The sequence below is a fragment of the Scyliorhinus torazame genome, chromosome 10 (genome assembly GCF_047496885.1).
Source record: "Scyliorhinus torazame isolate Kashiwa2021f chromosome 10, sScyTor2.1, whole genome shotgun sequence".
NCBI lineage: Eukaryota > Metazoa > Chordata > Chondrichthyes > Carcharhiniformes > Scyliorhinidae > Scyliorhinus > Scyliorhinus torazame.
The window spans coordinates 263,157,916-263,177,224 of NC_092716.1; the positions used below are offsets into that span (position 1 = coordinate 263,157,916).

A 19,309-nucleotide genomic window follows, 5' to 3' on the forward strand; every position below is an offset into this window, starting at 1 on the left:
AAGGAGCACCTACTCCCTCTTCATCAAACTCCCTCAGTCACAAAAGTCCCACTTTAGCACTCTAATGCAGCCCGAAGTTAGCATTCCAGTATTGACTGCCAACTCCTGTCTGTGAACCAATTCTCTCAATCGATGCCAATATATTAACACCAATCTCATGTGCTTTAATTTTGCACATTAACATCTTATGTTGGACTTCATCTGAAGCGCTGCTCCTTCACCTGAGGAAGGAGCAGTGCTCCGAAAGCTAGTGATTCGAAACAAACCTGTTGGACTTTAACCTGATGTTACATAGAACATAGGACATACAGTGCAGGAGGCCATTCGGCCCATCGAGTCTGCACCAACCCACTTAAGCCCTCACTTCCACCCTATCTCCGTAACCCAATAACCCCTCCTAACCTTTTTGGTCACTAAGGGCAATTTATCATGGCCAATCCACCTAACCTGCACGTCTTTGGACTGTGGGAGGAAACCGGAGCTCCCGGAGGAAACCCACGCAGACACGGGGAGAACGTGCAGACTCCGCACAGACAGTGACCCAAGCCGGGAATCGAACCTGGGACCCTGGCGCTGTGAAGCCACAGTGCTAGCCACTTGTGCTACCGTGCTGGGTGTTGTAAGACGTCTTACTGTCCTTCACACTAGACACTTAGTTCCTTAGTATTTCTGGGAAGTGATTTGTGTTTTCCTCCGTGAAGCCAGCACTAAAGTAACTGTTTAATTGCTCTGCCGTTTCCTTGTTCTCTATTGTAACTTCTCCTGTTTCGGACTGTAAGGGACACACATTTTACAGCCTGCTTTTATGTTACTTGCAAGTTTACACTCATATTCTCTTTTTACTTCTTAATCAATCTCTTTGTCCTCCTTTGCTGAATTCTAAACTTCTCCCGATCCTCAGACTTGCTATTTTTTTCTAACAAAGAACAACACAGCACAGGAACAGGCCCTTTACAGCATTCCAAGTGCGGCCTTAGCAAAGTTCTATGCAATTAGTTTTTGTACAGGATGCCCCGTCCAATGAAGGCAAGCATTTTGGATGCTTTCTTGACTACCTTGTCCACTTGTGTTGCCACGTTCAAAGATCTGTCGACCTGCACGCCCAGATCTCTCTGACTTTCTATATTCCCAAGAGTTTTGCCATTTACGGTATATTCCCCTCTGTTAGACCCACCAAAATGCATTTGTCCGGATTAAACTCCATTTGCCATTTCTCTGCTGAAGTCTCCAGTATGTCCTGCTGTATCTACTGACAATCCTCAACACTATCTGGCACTCCACCAACCTGCCGTCATCTGCAAACTTACTAATCAGACCGGCTCCATTTTCCTGCAAATTGTTCATGCGCACCACAAACAACAGAGGCCCCAGCAGAATGGAACAACCTTCCATTCAGAAAAACACCCTGAGACCATACTGGTCTGAAAAAGCCCATCTCCTATACACTCCACACCTGCCACAGCATTGTTGCTAATTTTATTACCTCATCATCAATATGTCGATTAAAGTTGTCGCTGGGTAAGAATTTTATATTCTTCGGGTGGGCAGCCAGAAGCATGTGAACGAAGGCAAGGAGGTGCCATGCGTTCATCGCGACGTCAACGCGCACTCGCACGATTTTTCAGAAGTTGGGCCGCAGGGGAGTCAGGAGCACGCACGCTGGCAATCGTGCAGGAAAATTAGTCCATTGAGGGGTCATTTTGCAGCAATTCGGCCTGCCTGTTTGCTTTTCCAGTTATCAGATGGGCCGATCGGCAGCCTTTCCATTTGACCCAGGATGGGATGAAATGAAATTAACAAATGTATCTGTGGGCTGAGGGCTTCATATGGTGGTGTTGCATAGACCCTGGTGGCATAGTTTTACAACAACAGTGATCTGTGACGGATCAGCATCTCAGACACATCGCAGAGGCCGTCCCCTTCGAAACGCCGCTGGAACCCGCAATTTCCTCATCATCGCTCCCATCCCCCCAACCCGTCCCCCCCAAACCCACCCAACCCAACATCCCCTCCCCCACTCCCCCATCCCCATAGACCCCTGCAACCCCATACCCAACCCCCCACACCCCCCGCACCCCCAGACCCACACTTACACAACCCCCCACACCCCCCACACCCCCATACCCACACTTACACAACCCCACACCACCACACACCAACACCCCCCCGCACTGCCCCCGCACCCTCACACCCCCGCACACCGATACCCCCCGCACCCCCATACCCACACCCACACGCAACCCCACACACCCAACCCCCAACACCCCGGCACACAATACCCCCCGCACCCCCATACCCACACCCCCAGCACCCTCACACCCCCACCCCCCCACACCCCCGCACACCGATACCCCCCCGCACCCCCATACCCACACGCAACCCCACACACCCAACCCCCAACACCCCGGCACACCGATACCCCCCGCACCCCCATACCCACATCCCCACACCCCCCACACCCCCATACCCACACTTCCACAACCCCACACACCAACACACCCCAGCACCGCCCCCGCACCCACACCCCCACACACCCACCCCCCACACCCCCGCACACCGATACCCCCCTGCACGCCCATACCCACACACCCACACAGCCCCATACCCACACACAACCCCGCCCCCCCATACCCACACCCCCATACACCCCCCACACCCCCATACACTCCGAACCCCACATACCCACACCTCCACAACCCCACACCCCCACACACCAACACGCCCCCGCACCACCCCACCACGCTCACACCCCCACGCATCCCCCGCACTCCAATACCCCCCGCACCCCCATACCCACCCCCCACAGCCCCCCACCCCCCCCCGCACCCCCATACCCACAATTCCACAACCCCGCACCCCCACACACCCACCCCCCACACCCCGGCACACCGATACCCCCCTGCATCCCCATACCCACCCCCCCACACCACCCCCCCCAGCACCCTCACACCCCCACGCAACCCCACACACCCACCCCCCACACCCCGGCACACCGATACCCCCCGCATCCCCATACCTACACCCCCACACATCCCCGCACCCCCATACCCACACACACCCCCGCACCCCCATACCCCATCACACCCCCACACCCACCGAACCCCCATACCCACACCTCCTCAACCCCACACCCAAACACCCCCGCACACCCCACACCCCCCCAGCACCCTCACACCCCGACGCATCCCCACACACCCACCCCCCACACGCCCGCACACCAATACCCCCCGCAACCCCATAACCATAACCCCACACGCCCCCGCACCCCCATACCCACCCCCCCGCACGCACCCCCCACACCCCCGCACACTCATACCCACACCCCCATACCCCCCTCACACCCACATACACCCCCCACACCCTCGCACCCCCCACACACCCCCACGCACCCTCACACCCCCACGCATCGCCACACACCCACCCTCCACACTCCCGCACACCGATACCCCCCCGCTCCCCCATACCCCCCCGCACCCCCATACCTCCCACACCCTCGCACCCTCCCGCACACCCTCACACCCCCACGCATCGCCACACTCCCACCCCCGACACTCCCACACACCGATACCCCCCCGCACCCCCATATACACAACCGCACACACCCCCGCACCCCCATACCCCCCCAAACCCCCATACTACCACCCTCCCATACCCCCCTCACTCCTCCCCCTGCACCCCCATAGCCACACCCCAATACCCCCATACCCCATCATACCCCCACACCCCCAAACCCCCCTCTCTCCCCCACCCCCCCGCACCCCCTTACCCCCATACCCCATCACACCCCCACACCTCCAAACCCCCCTCACACCCCCACAGCCACCTCACACCCCCTCACACCCCCTCCCCCCCCTCCCCCCCCCGCGAACCCTCACCACCAGCAGCGCTCAGCCTTTCACAGAGCCACTTTCACCCTGGATGGCCGTTAATTTGCCAGACAACATGAAATTGCCCTCCAGGCCCGATCACGGCCGGGAATGAATACTGACCTCCGACAGTGCGGCACCCCTCAGTACTGACCCTCTGACAGTGCAGCACTCCCTCAGTAATGACCCTCTGACAGTGCGGCACTCCCTCAGTACTGACCCTCTGACAGTGCAGCACCCCCTCAGTACTGACCCTCTGACAGTGCAGCACTCCCTCAGTACTGACCCTCTGACAGTGCGGCGCTCCCTCGGTACTGACCCTCTGACAGTGCGGCACTCCCTCAGTACTGACCCTCTGACAGTGCAGCATTCCCTCAGTACTGACCCTCTGACAGTGCGGCACTCCCTCAGTACTGACCCTCTGACAGTGCGGCTCCCTCAGTACTGACCCTCTGACAGTGCAGCACTCCCTCAGTACTGACCCTCTGACAGTGCGGCGCTCCCTCAGTACTGACCCTCTGACAGTGCGGCACTCCCTCAGTACTGACCCTCTGACAGTGCAGCACTCCCTCAGTACTGACCCTCTGACAGTGCGGCACTCCCTCAGTACTGACCCTCTGACAGTGCGGCACTCCCTCAGTACTGACCCTCTGACAGTGCAGCACTCCCTCAGTACTGACCCTCTGACAGTGCGGCGCTCCCTCAGTACTGACCCTCTGACAGTGCGGCACTCCCTCAGTACTGACCCTCTGACAGTGCAGCACTCCCTCAGTACTGACCTTCTGACAGTGCGGCACTCCCTCAGTACTGACCCTCGGACAGTGCAGCACTCCCTCGGTACTGACCCTCTGACAGTGCGACACTCCCTCAGTACTGACCCGTTGACAGTGCAGCACTCCCTCAGTACTGACCCTCTGACAGTGCGACACTCCCTCAGTACTGACCCGTTGTCCGTGCAGCACTCCCTCTGTACTGACCCTCTGACAGTGCGGCGCTCCCTCAGTACTGACCCTCTGACAGTGCAGCGCTCCCTCAGTACTGACCCTCTGACAGTGCAGCACTCCCTCAGTACTGACCCTCTGACAGTGCAGCACTCCCTCAGTACTGACTCTCTGACAGTGCAGCACTCCCTCAGTACTGACCCTTTGATAGTGCAGCACTCCCTCAGTACTGACCCTCTGACAGTGCGGCACTCCCTCAGTACTGACCCTCTGACAGTGCAGCACCCCCATGTACTGACCCTCTGACCGTGCGGCACTCCTTCAGTACTGGCCTTCTGACAGTGCAGCACTCCCTCAGTCCTGACCCGCTGACAGTGCAGCACTCCCCCAGTACTGCCCTCTGACAGTGCGGCACTCCCTCAGTACTGGCCCTCTGACAGTGCAGCGCTCCCTCAGTACTGACCCTCTGACAGTGCAGCACTCCCTCAGTACTGACCCTCTGACAGTACGGCACTCCCTCAGTACGGACTCTCTGACAGTACGGCACTCCCTCAGTACGGACTCTCTGACAGTGCGGCACTCCCTCAGTACTGACCCTCTGACAGTGCAGCACTCCCTCAGTACTGACCCTCTGACAGTGCGGCACTCCCTCAGTAATGACCCTCTGACAGTGCGGCACTCCCTCAGTACTGACCCTCTGACAGTGCGGCACTCCCTCAGTACTGACCCTCTGACAGTGCGGCACTCCCTCAGTACTGACCCTCTGACAGTGCGGCACTCCCTCAGTACTGACTCAGACAGTGCCGCACTCCCTCAGTACTGACCCTCTGACAGTGCGGCACTCCCTCAGTACTGACCCTCTGACAGTGCAGCACTCCCTCAGTACTGACCCTCTGACAGTGCGGCACTCCCTCAGTACTGACCCTCTGACAGTGCGGCACTCCCTCAGTACTGACCCTCTGACAGTGCAGCACTCCCTCAGTACTGACCCTCTGACAGTGCGGCGCTCCCTCAGTACTGACCCTCTGACAGTGCGGCACTCCCTCAGTACTGACCCTCTGACAGTGCAGCACTCCCTCAGTACTGACCCTCTGACAGTGCGGCACTCCCTCAGTACTGACCCTCGGACAGTGCAGCACTCCCTCGGTACTGACCCTCTGACAGTGCGACACTCCCTCAGTACTGACCCGTTGACAGTGCAGCACTCCCTCAGTACTGACCCTCTGACAGTGCGGCACTCCCTCAGTACTGACCCTCTGACAGTGCAGCACCCCCATGTACTGACCCTCTGACCGTGCGGCACTCCTTCAGTACTGACCTTCTGACAGTGCAGCACTCCCTCAGTCCTGACCCGCTGACAGTGCAGCACTCCCCCAGTACTGCCCTCTGACAGTGCGGCACTCCCTCAGTACTGGACCTCTGACAGTGCAGCACTCCCTCAGTACTGACCCTCTGATAGTGCAGCACTCCCTCAGTACTGACCCTCTGACAGTACGGCACTCCCTCAGTACGGACTCTCTGACAGTACGGCACTCCCTCAGTACGGACTCTCTGACAGTGCGGCACTCCCTCAGTACTGACCCTCTGACAGTGCAGCACTCCCTCAGTACTGACCCTCTGACAGTGCGGCACTCCCTCAGTAATGACCCTCTGACAGTGCGGCACTCCCTCAGTACTGACCCTCTGACAGTGCGGCACTCCCTCAGTACTGACCCTCTGACAGTGCGGCACTCCCTCAGTACTGACCCTCTGATAGTGCGGCACTCCCTCAGTACTGACTCAGACAGTGCCGCACTCCCTCAGTACTGACCCTCTGACAGTGCGGCACTCCCTCAGTACTGACCCTCTGACAGTGCGGCACTCCCTCAGTACTGACCCTCTGACAGTGCGGCACTCCCTCAGTACTGACCCTCTGACAGTGCAGAACTCCCTCAGTACTGTCTCAGACAGTGCGGCACTCCCTTTGTACTGACCCTCTGACAGTGCGGCACTCCCTCAGTACTGACCTTCTGACAGTGCAGCACTCCCTCAGTACTGACCCTCTGACAGTGCGGCACTCCCTCAGTACTGACCCTCTGACACTGCGGCACTCCCTCAGTACTGACCCTCTGACAGTGCGGCACTCCCTCAATACTGACCCTCTGACAGTACGGCGCTCCCTCAGTACTGACCCTCTGACAGTGCAGCACTCCCTCAGTACTGACCCTCTGACAGTGCGGCACTCCCTCAGTACTGACCCTCTGACACTGCGGCACTCCCTCAGTACTGACCCTCTGACAGTGCAGCACTCCCTCAGTACTGACCCTCTGACAGTGCGGTACTCCCTCAATACTGACCCTCTGACAGTACGGCGCTCCCTCAGTACTGACCCTCTGACAGTGCAGCACTCCCTCAGTACTGACCCTCTGACAGTGCGGCACTCCCTCAGTACTGACCCTCTGACACTGCGGCACTCCCTCAGTACTGACCCTCTGACAGTGCAGCACTCCCTCAGTACTGACCCTCTGACAGTGCAGCACTCCCTCAGTACTGACCCTCTGACAGTGCGGCACTCCCTCAGTACTGACCCTCTGACACTGCGGCACTCCCTCAGTACTGACCCTCTGACAGTGCAGCACTCCCTCAGTACTGACCCTCTGACAGTGCGGCACTCCCTCAATACTGACCCTCTGACTGTACGGCGCTCCCTCAGTACTGACCCTCTGACAGTGCAGCACTCCCTCAGTACTGACCCTCTGACAGTGCGGCACTCCCTCAGTACTGACCCTCTGACAGTGCGGCACTCCCTCAGTACTGACCCTCTGACAGTACGGCGCTCCCTCAGTACTGACCCTCTAACAGTGCAGCATTCACTCAGTACTGACCCTCTGACAGTGCGAGAGGAGGGAGGGAGGGAGGGGGTGAGGGGAGGGAGGGGGTGTGGGAGAGAGTGCAATCATTGTTATTCAAAATTAAATGATACACTTTTAACCACTGCTTCATATCTTACCTGCAGTATTATTATGTGGTTACATCTAAAAAGACTTCTCTCGACCAGTGGAAAGAGCTAAAACAGAACTTGTGTCCCAGTGTCTTCTCTCTAATTTCTAATGATCATTTGGGAAAAGTCCTCTTGTTGTATCTATCCCATTAAACATTAGCAAAGGTACATGGCAGCCCTCAGTGTTTGATTTCTGCCTGTAACAGGTGTACACACATTCCTTTGCAGCATCATGTTCATTCCAGTAAGAATGCTAGAAAGCCTTCAATGCAGGCACAGAAAAGATGGCAAAGAATAAAGCACAAAGGAACCTGCCTCAGCAGAATGTCAAAGCCAGAAACCTACTTGCGAGATTTCACCTTAAAGCATTGGCAAATTATAAAATTAATCTGCACCTTTGCGTATTTAATGACAGGCACTCTGTTGAGTTGAGTTGAACAAAGGAAGCTGAAATTAGACTCATTCTCATTCCTCACAGACACTTGACAGCAGTGTCAGATATTATATTAGTAATATTTTAAGTGGTTAACACATAAGCCTTGAAAGAACAATATTAAAATGGACAGATGCTGAACATGACATTCCTTTCCCCCCATTTTAGCAGATCCATTAACTTATTTAAATTAAAGTACATTGTAAGAGAAAGCAGAGCGCTTTCAAATGGACTTGTTAAGTATTTGACATTCATATTGGCAAAGATCAATTTTGGGCAATGGAATGACATCTAGGAATCTGGTACAAGGGTAGAGGAGCTCAGATTATGTCAGAAAACAGTAAGAGTGAAGAGCAAATGGTTTATAAATGTCAAACGACAGCCTGTGTGGAGATTGCACTCTCTCCCCGGGCGAAATTCTCTACGACGGCGCGATGTCCGCCGACTGGCGCCAAACACGGCGCCAATCAGACGGGCATCGCGCCGGCCCAAAGGTGCGGAATGCTAGGCCGACGCCGGAGGGATTTCCGCCCCGCCAGCTGGCGGAAAAGGCCTTTGGTGCCCCGCCAGCTGGCGCGGAAATGCGGCGCATATGCGGGAGCGTCAGCGGCTGCTGTCAGTTTCCCGCGCATGCGCAGTGGGGAGAGTCTCTTCCGCCTCCGCCATGGTGGAGGCCGTAGCGGAGGCGGAAGGGAAAGAGTGCCCCCACGGCACAGGCCCGCCCGCGGATCGGTGGGCCCCGATCGCGGGCCAGGCCACCATGGGGGCATCCCCCGGGGTCAGATCGCCCCGCACCCCCCCAGGACCCCGGAGCCCGCCCACGCCGCCTGGTCCCGCCGGTAAATACCAGGTTTGATTTATGCCAGCGGGACAGGCAATTTCTGGGCCGGTCTTCGGGATGGAGAATCCAGCGGGGGGTCCCGCCAACCGGCGCGGCCCGATTCCCGCCCCCGCCCAATCTCCGGTCCCGGAGGCTTCGGCGGGGGCGGGGGTGGGATTCACGGCGGCCTACGGCCATTCTCCGACCCGGCGGGGGGTCGGAGAATGACGCCCCCCGTGTCGGTGTGGAGTGTGCACTCTCTCCCCGTGTCGGTGTGGAGTTTGCACTCTCTCCACGTGTCGGTATGGAGATTGCATTCTCTCCCAGTGTCGGTGTGGAGATTGCACTCTCTCCCCATGTCGGTGTGGAGTTTGCACTCTCTCCCCTTGTCGGAATGGAGATTGCACTCTCTCCCCGTGTCTGTGTGGAGTGTGCACTCTCTCCCCATGTTGGTGTAGAGTTTGCACTCTCTCCCCGTGTCGGTGTGGAGATTGCACTCTCTCCCCGTGTCGGTGTGAAGTTTGCACTCTCTCCCCGTGTTGGTGTAGAGTTTGCACTCTCTCCCCGTGTCGGTGTGGAGTTTGCATTCTCTCCCCGTGTCGGTGTGGAGTTTGCACTCTCTCCCCGTGTCGGTGTGGAGATTGCACTCTCTCCCCGTGTCTGTGTGGAGTTTGCATGTTCTCCCTGTGTCTGTGTGGAGTTTGCACTCTCTCCCCGTGTCTGTGTGTTTGAATGTTCTCCCTGTGTCTGTGTGGAGTTTGCATGTTCTCCCTGTGTCTATGTGGAGTTTGCATGCTCTCCCTGTGTCTGTGTGGAGTTTGCACGTTCTCCCTGTGTCTATGTGGAGTGTGCACTCTCTCCCCGTGTCTGTGTGGAGTTTGCATGCTCTCCCTGTGTCTGTGTGGAGTTTGCACGTTCTCCCTGTGTCTATGTGGAGTGTGCACTCTCTCCCCGTGTCGGTGTGGAGATTGCACTCTCTCCCCATGTCAGTATGGAGATTGCACTCTCTCCCCGTGTCGGTGTGGAGATTGCACTCTCTTCCCGTGTCTGTGTGGAGTTTGCACTCTCTCCCCGTGTCGGTGTGGAGATTGCACTCCCTCCCCCTGTCGGTATGGAGATTGCACTCTCTCCCCATGTCTGTGTGGAGTTTGCACTCTCTCCCCGTGTCTGTGTGGAGTTTGCATGTTCTCCCTGTGTGGAGTTTGCACTCTCTCCCCGTGTCTGTGTGTTTGAATGTTCTCCCTGTGTCTGTGTGGAGTTTGCACGCTCTCCCTGTGTCTGTGTGGAATTTGCACGTTCTCCCTGTGTCTGTGTGAAGTTTGGAAACTCTCCCCATGTCTGTGTGGAGTTTGGACACTCTCCCCATGTCTGTGTGGAGTTTGGACACTCTCCCCATGTCTGTGTGGAGTTTGGACACTCTCCCCATGTCTGTGTGCAGTTTGCATGTTCTTCCTGTGTCTGTGTGGAGTTTGCACGCTCTCCCTGTGTCTGTGTGGAGTTTGCACATTCTCCCTGTGTCTGTGTGGAATTTGGACACTCTCCCCATGTCTGTGTGGAGTTTGGACACTCTCCCCATGTCTGTGTGGAGTTTGGACACTCTCCCCATGTCTGTGTGCAGTTTGCATGTTCTTCCTGTGTCTGTGTGGAGTTTGCACGCTCTCCCTGTGTCTGTGTGGAGTTTGCACATTCTCCCTGTGTCTGTGTGGAATTTGGACACTCTCCCCATGTCTGTGTGGAGTTTGCATGTTCTCCCTGTGGCTGTGTGGAGGTTGCATGTTCTCCCTGTGTCTGTGTGGAGTTTGCATACTCTCCTTGTGTCTGTGTGGAGTTTGCACGTTCTCCCTGTGTCTATGTGGAGTTTGGACACTCTCCCCGTGTCTGTGTGGAGTTTGCACCTTCTCCCCGTGTCTGTGTGGCGTCTGCACATTTTCCCTGTGTCTGTGTGGGGTTTGCACGCTCTCCCCACGTCTGTGTGGAGTTTGCACGCTCTCCCTGTGTCTGTGTGGAGTTTGTATGTTCTGCCTGTGTCTGTGTGGAGTTTGCACGTTCTCCCTGCGTCTGTGTGGAGTTTGCACGCTGTCCCCATGTCTGTGTGGAGTTTGTATGTTCTGCCCGTGTCTGTGTGGAGTTTGCACGCTCTCCCTGTGTCTGTGTGGAGTTTGTATGTTCCGCCTGTGTCTGTGTGGAGTTTGCACGTTCTCCCTGCGTCTGTGTGGAGTTTGGACACTCTCCCCATGTCTGTGTGGAGTTTGCACGCTCTCCCTATGTCTGTGTGGAGTTTGCACGTTCTCCCTGTGTCTGTGTGGAGTTTGGACGCTCTCCCCATGTCTGTGTGGAGTGTGTATGTTCCGCCCGTGTCTGTGTGGAGTTTGCACGCTCTCCCTGTGTCTGTGTGGAGTTTGCATGTTCTCCCTGTGTCTGTGTGGAGTTTGGACACTCTCCCCATGTCTGTGTGGAGTTTGCACGCTCTCCCTATGTCTGTGTGGAGTTTGCACGTTCTCCCTGTGTCTGTGTGGAGTTTGGACGCTCTCCCCATGTCTGTGTGGAGTGTGTATGTTCCGCCCGTGTCTGTGTGGAGTTTGCACGCTCTCCCTGTGTCTGTGTGGAATTTGTATGTTCCGCCTGTGTCTGTGTAGAGTTTGCACGCTCTCCCTGTGTCGGTGTGGAGTTTGCACGCTCTCCCTGTGTCTGTGTGGAGTTTGGATGCTCTCCCCATGTCTGTGTGGAGTTTACACGTTCTCCCTGTGTCTGTGTGGAGTTTGCACGTTCTCCCTGTGTCTGTGTGGAGTTTGCACGCTCTCCCTGTGTCTGTGTGGAGTTTGGATGCTCTCCCTATGTCTGTGTGGAGTTTGCACGCTCTCCCTGTGTCTGTGTGGAGTTTGCACGTTCTCCCTGAGTCTGTGTGGAGTTTGCACACTCTCCCTGTGTCTGTGTGGAGTTTGGACGCTCTCCCCATGTCTGTGTGGAGTTTGCACGCTCCCCCTGTGTCTGTGTAGAGTTTGCACGCTCTCCCTGTGTCTGTGTGGAGTTTGCACGCTCTCCCTGTGTCTGTGTGGAGTTTGCACGCTCTCCCTGTGTCTGTGTGGAGTTTGCACGTCCTCCCTATGTCTGTGTGGAGTTTGCACGTTCTCTCTGTGTCTGTGTGGAGTTTGCACGTTCTACCTGTGTCTGTGTGGTGTTTGCACGCTCTCCCTGAGTCTGTGTGGAGTTTGCACATTCTCCCCATGTCTGTGTGGAGTTTGGACGCTCTCCCTGTGTCTGTGTGAAGTTTGGACACTCCCCATGTCTGTGTGGAGTTTGGACGCTCTCCCCATGTCTGTGTGGAGTTTGCAAGTTCTCCCTGTGTCTGTGTGGAGTTTGTATGTTCTCCCTGTGTCTGTGTGGAGTTTGTATGTTCTGCCCGTGTCTGTGTGGAGTTTGTATGTTCCGCCTGTGTCTGCGAGGGTTGCCTCCAGCAGTCCAAAGATGGGCAGGTTTGGTGGATTGGCCATGACCAATGCGCGGGGTTACGGAGATAGAGCAGGGGTGTGAGCTTAGGTAGGGTGCTTTCTTGGAGGGTTTGTGAAGACTCGATGGGCTGAATGACCTCTTTCTGAACTGTAGGGATTCTCAGAATGTGCCACAGTACTAGGTGAATGCAAGTTGTTTCTTTTCATTTGCTTGTTTATCTGCTTGAGTTTTGTTAGCCTGGAAATTCAGAAAAGGCTGTTCTGTTGCTGCTGCTTGATAGATGGAAAAAATCCTGCCCAGGACACTGGGATTTATTAGTATCAGCAGCTTGAAATAAATGCACAGTGGTCAGCACTGTTGCTTCACAGCTCCAGGGTCCCAGGTTCAATTCCCGGCTTGGGTCACTGTCTGTGCGGAGTCTGCACGTTCTCTCCGTGTGTGCGTGGGTTTCCTCCGGGTGCTCCGGTTTCCTCCCACAGTCCAAAGACGTGCAGGTTAGGTGGATTGGCCATGATAAATTCCCTTAAGTGTCCAAAAAGGTTGGGTGGGGTTACTGGGTTACTGGGATAGGGTGGAGGTGTGGGCTTGGATGAGGTGCTCTTTTCAACGCGATGGGCCGAACGGCCTCCTTCTGCACTGTAAATTCTACATTCTATGATCTATATTAATGGGCCTCAAAGGTGGAGTTTCAAAGAGGGGGCTGATTTATTTTTTGTCTTAAGGTAGCAGAGGGGCCTCCTGTGTGGCCGAAATCGGAGAGACCCTGGAGCAAACCCCTCTCCCAATATCAGATGGGTGCCTGATGTTCTGATTACTGTGGAGTAAGCAGGCGATGTTCCCTGTTCAGACTTTGAGCCCTCGCCGAGATTCTCATTGGTGGCTACTATGGTTACCCAATGAGTCTAAAATAACTGTTAGCATAAAAATGAGTATTTTGGCAAAATGCGGTAATGTCCTGAGATTTCAAGTCCTTGAAAGATAGATGAGTATTTTATATCTTTGTGCAAGTTAAGGTATTGGTTTTGAAATAAAACAAATTGTAACAACAGCAACTTATAGAAGTGCCTTTAATGTCGAAAATGACCCAAGGCACAATGGAAAAATCAAACAAAATCTGCCACTGAGTCACGAGGAGGCATTAGGGCAGGTGGCAAGAAGCTTGGTCAAGGAGGTAGAATGAAGTGAAATACTGCAAATAATCTTCAACTTGGGGTCATTCTGCAAGAAGAAATTAAGTGCTAACCTTTCACCCGATCTCCTTTGTTGAGAGGAATCTCCCCATCTCCTTGAGGCTGATAAGACCGCAACACAATGAACTGCCTTCCAGGAACGGCGCTGTAAAGCTTACGCTTTGCCCCCTGGTTTTCCAGCCCAAAGACGGTCTCTTTAATAACCGCAGGACTGTAAACAAACACAAATAACAACAAGAGCGTAAACAATTCTGCAGGGCAAGAAATAATTACAGTGAAATGGATCCATTCTCACAGTCAAACGCATTGTTCAGAAACTTTTGATTTCTAGGATTCTCCTACAAAGAAATGTATTTATTTCCTGAAAAGGAGAGGTTGAAACTGAACGAACAGAGAAACCGTGAGTGGGCTGAAATCTAGTGCCACTATTTTAAGACTCAGTAATTCAGTTGCTGCTGAAAACTGCAGGCCGCCAACCTACATTTGTTTGAAAACTAGGCCAATATCGATGTACTTTCTCCTTGAGAGCCAATGCGGTGCTTGAGGATAGGGAGTTCCACATCAAACACTTTCCTCAGTGTGCTAATTCTAGTGTCCTACTTCCTGAATTTGTGTTAAACTGACTGCCTGGACTATTTTGGTGCAACGAACCTGTTTAGGCCGAGAACCGATCACCATGAAGAGAACATGCCAGGTTCCTTGGCCTCAAAAATCCGGATGAAGTGGGACGCGTACTGGTTCCAAGGGAATTAGTAAGCTGCAGCCAAACCAGGGTTTTCACTCAGTGTCAACCATCGGTTAAATTGATTGAATTATTTTCTCTGCATCAACGGGTTGCGAGTTCAAACGCTGTTGCAAAAACTTGCCAATCCAATGAAATATCAAGAGCATTTGCTCCATTGTTGGTCATGCTGTGCAATGAGATGTTAAAACTGTGGACAGTAGTGTACAATTGGTGATATCAAATTGGTCTCCATTATATGCCCCACCCCATTGTCATTTCCACAAACTGGTGTTGGGGGAGAGGGGGTTCTATTGGAAGTGATTAATTTGGTGCTGTCCACTAAATCAGTCCTTATCGTGGCAGCGAAACGATCACTGCCCTGTTGTCGTAATGTGTTTTTGCTTTACCGCTACGCAGTAATGATAGAACTCTGGACTGAGTTTCCAGACAGGAGTCCCATTAGAAACATTACGTCACATAACACGGGGAGGGAGTGGGGAGTTGGGGGAACGCAACTTCAATCTTGCTGTAAAGGGGCAGCATGGGGAATCTGCCCACTTGTGCTTCCTGTCCAGATTGATCTTTCCAGTCACAAAGTTTAACTGAGGGAATGCCGCACTGTCAAAAGTAGAGCTGAAATTTCAAACCAAGGTTCTACCTTCCCTCTCAGGAGGAAGTAAAATGTAGTAAGTACTATTTTCAAGAAAAGCACGGAAAATTTCCGCAAGCAATATCCCTCATCTGACATCTGGGGCGAAATTCTCCGGTATCGGCGCGATGTACGCCGATCGGCGCCAAAAACGGCGCAAATCAGTCGGGCATCGCGCCGCCCCAAAGGTGCGGAATCCTCCGCACCTCGAGGGGCCGAGCCCTAACCTTGAGGGGCTAGGCCCGCGCGGGCTGATTTCCGCCACGCCAGCTGGCAGAAGTGCCCCGCCAGCTGGCGTGGAAATGACATTGCCGGGCGGCGCATGCGCAGGAGCGTTAGCAGCCGCTCACGGCATCCCCGCGCATGCGCTGTGGAGGGAGTCTCTTACGCCTCCCCCATGGTGGAGACCGTGGCGAAGGCGGAAGGAAAAGAGTGCCCCCACAGCACAGGCCCGCCCGCGGATCGGTGGGCGCCGATCGTGGGCCAGGCCACCGTGGGGTCCCCCCCGGGGCCAGATCGCCCCGCACCCCCCCCAGTACCCCGGAGCCCGCCCGCGCCGCCTTGTCCCGCCGGTAAGGTAGGTGGTTTAATCTACGCCGGCGGGAAATGGCATACTAGCAGCAGCACTTTGGCCCATCCGGGCCGGAGAATCGCGTGGGGGGGGGGGGGGGGGGGGGGCGCCAAACGGCGTGGCGCGATTCCCGCCCCCGCCGAATATCAGGTGCTGGAGAATTCGGCAACCGGCCGGGGCGGGATTCACGCCAGCCCCCGGTGATTCTCCGACCTGGCGGGGGGTCGGGGAATCTCACCCCTGAGCAGCACTGTGGTTAGCACAGTTGCTTCACAGCTCCAGGGTCCCAGGTTTTATTCCCCGCTGGGTCACTGTCTGTGCGGAGTCTGCACGTCCTCCCCGTGTCTGCGTGGGTTTCCTCCGGGTGCTCCGGTTTCCTCCCACAGTCCAAAGATGTACAGGTTAGGTGGATTGGCCATGATAAATTGCCCTTAGTGTCCAAAATTGCCCTTAGTGTTGGGTGGAGGTGTTGACTTTGGGTGGAGGTGTTGAGTTTGGGTAGGGTGCTCTTTCCAAGGGTCGGTGCAGACTCAATGGGCCGAGTGGCCTCCTTCTGCACTGTAAATTCAATGATAATCTATGATTAATCTAGGACAAAGGTTTGGCACAACATCGTGGGCCGAAATGCCTGTTCTGTGCTGTATTTTTCTATGTTCTATGTTCTATGCCGTATGCCTTCTTGACTACCTTCTCCACCTGTGTTGCCCCTTTCAGTGACCTGTGGACCTGTACACCTAGATCTCTCTGACTGTCAATACTCTTGAGGGTTCTACCATTCACTGTATATTCCCTACCTGCATTAGACCTTCCACTAGGCTATCTACACACCCTTCTCCAGACTCAACATCCCCCAATTCCTTCTCTTAGGTGAATACTGATGCAAAGTAGTCATTTAGTATCTCGCCCATTTCCTCTGGCTCCACACATAGATTCCCTTGCCTATTCTTCAGTGGGCCAACCCTTTCCCTGGCTACCCTCTTGCTTTTTATGTACGTGTAAAAAGCTTTGGGATTTTTCTTAACCCGATTTGCCAATTACTTTTCGTGACCCCTTCTAGCCCTCCTGACTCCTTGCTTAAGTTCCTTCCTACTTTCCTTATATTCCACACAGGCTTCGTCTGTTCCCAGCCTTTTAGCCCCGACAAATGACTCCTTTTTCTTTTTGACGAGGCCTACAATATCTCTCGTTATCCAAGGTTCCCGAAAATTGCCGTATTTATCCTTCTTCCTCACAGGAACATGCCGGTCCTGAATTCCTTTCAACTGATACTTGAAAGTCTCCAACATGTCAGGTGTTGATTTACCCTCAAACATCGACCCCCAATCTAGGTTCTTCAGTTCCCACCTAATATTGTTATAATTAGCCTTCCCCCAATTTAGCACATTCACCCTAGGACCACTCTTATCCTTGTCCACCAGCACTTTAAAACTTATTGAATTGTGGTCACTGTTCCCGAAATGCTCCCCTACTGAAACTTCTGCCACCTGGCCGGGCTCAGTCCCCCAGACCAGGTCCAGTACAGACCCTTCCCTAGTTGGACTGTCTACATATTGTTTTAAGAAGCCCTCCTGGATGCTCCTTACAAACTCTGCCCCGTCTAAGCCCCTGGCACTAAGTGAGTCCCAGTCAATATTGGGGAAGTTGAAGTCTCCCATCACAACAACCCTGTTGTTTTCACTCTTTTCCAAAATCTGTCTACCGATTTGCTCCTCTATCTCCCGTTGGCTGTTGGGAGGCCTGTAGTAAACTCCCAACATTGTGACTGCACCCTTCTTATTCCTGATCTCTACCCATATAGCCTCACTGCCCTCTGAGGTGTCCTCCCATAGTACAGCTGTGATATTCTCCCTAACCTGTAGCGCAACTCCGCCACCCCTTTTACATCCCCCTCTATCCCGCCTGAAACATCTAATTCCTGGAATGTTTAGCTGCCAGTCCTGCCCTTCCCTCAACCAGGTCTCTGTAATGGCAACAACATCATAGTTCCAAGTAGTAATCCAAGCTCTAAGTTCATCTGCCTTACCCGTAATGCTCCTTGCATTAAAACATATGCTCTTCAGGCCACCAGACTCGCTGTGTTCGGCAACTTCACCCTGTCTGCTCTGCCTCAGAGCCATACTGTCCCTATTCCCTAGTTCTCCCTCAATGCTCTCACCTTCTGACCTATTGCTCCCGTGCCCACCCCCCTGCCGTACTAGTTTAAACCCTCCCGTGTGACACTAGCAAACCTCGCGGCCAGGATATTTATGCCTCTCCAGTTTAGATGCAACATGTCCTTATATAGGTCACACCTGCCCCGGAAGAGCTCCCAGTGGTCCAGATAACGGAAACCCTCCCTCCTACACCAGCTGTTTAGCCACGTGTTTAGCTGCTCTATCTTCTGATTCGGCACTTCACAGCTAGCTGAACTCAACATTGGGTTTAACAACTCTATCCGTCAGTGCAATCCCCGCCCACCACCCCCCGCCCGACGGCCAGTTTGTATCTTGTTCTCATGTTTCTTCTTTCAGACAGCGCTGATCTTTATTCTGCTGATAGAACATAGAACATAGAACAATACAGCGCAGTACAGGCCCTTCGGCCCACGATGTTGCACCGAAACAAAAGCCATCTAACCTACACTATGCCATTATCATCCATATGTTTATCCAATAAACTTTTAAATGCCCTCAATGTTGGCGAGTTCACTACTGTAGCAGGTAGGGCATTCCACGGCCTCACTACTCTTTGCGTAAACAAAGAACAAAGAGAACAAAGAAATGTACAGCACAGGAACAGGCCCTTCGGCCCTCCAAGCCCGTGCCGACCATACTGCCCGACTAAACTACAATCTTCTACACTTCCTGGGGCCGTATCCTTCTATTCCCATCCTATTCATATATTTGTCAAGATGCCCCTTAAATGTCCCTATCGTCCCTGCTTCCACTACCTCCTCCGGTAGCGAGTTCCAGGCACCCACTACCCTCTGCGTAAAAAACTTGCCTCGTACATCTACTCTAAACCTTGCCCCTCTCACCTTAAACCTATGACCCTAGTAATTGACCCCTCTACCCTGGGGAAAAGCCTCTGACTATCCACTCTGTCTATGCCCCTCATAATTTTGTATACCTCTATCAGGTCGCCCCTCAACCTCCTTCGTTCCAGTGAGAACAAGCCGAGTTTATTCAATCGCTCCTCATAGCTTATGCCCTCCATACCAGGCAACATTCTGGTAAATCTCTTCTGCACCCTCTCTAAAGCCTCCACATCCTTCTGGTAGTGTGGCGACCAGAATTGAACACTATACTCCAAGTGTGGCCTAACTAAGGTTCTATACAGCTGCAACATGACTTGCCAATTCTTATACTCAATGCCCCGGCCAATGAAGGCAAGCATGCCGTATGCCTTCTTGACTACCTTCTCCACCTGTGTTGCCCCTTTCAATGACCTGTGGACCTGTACTCCTAGATCTCTTTGACTTTCAATACTCTTGAGGGTTCTACCATTCACTGTATATTCCCTACCTGCATTAGCCCTTCCAAAATGCATTACCTCACATTTGTCCGGATTAAACTCCATCTGCCATCTCTCCGCCCAAGTCTCCAGACAATCTAAATCCTGCTGTATCCTCAGACAGTCCTCATCGCTATCCGCAATTCCACCAACCTTTGTGTCGTCTGCAAACTTACTAATCAGACCAGTTACA

General features: G+C 54.0%; 1 protein-coding gene across 4 annotated transcripts in view; it reads right to left on the minus strand.

Annotated features, from left to right (window-relative positions):
• LOC140384761 (SH3 and multiple ankyrin repeat domains protein 2-like) overlaps window positions 1–19,309 on the minus strand; it is a 1,513,496-nt gene that overhangs the window by 750,873 nt on the left and 743,314 nt on the right. For all 4 annotated transcript variants that reach the window (XM_072466758.1, XM_072466757.1, XM_072466755.1 and 1 more), the window contains one exon: window positions 13,734–13,891. In XM_072466758.1, coding sequence (XP_072322859.1) covers window positions 13,734–13,891 — 158 coding nt within the window. The remainder of the gene's footprint in view (window positions 1–13,733; window positions 13,892–19,309) is intronic.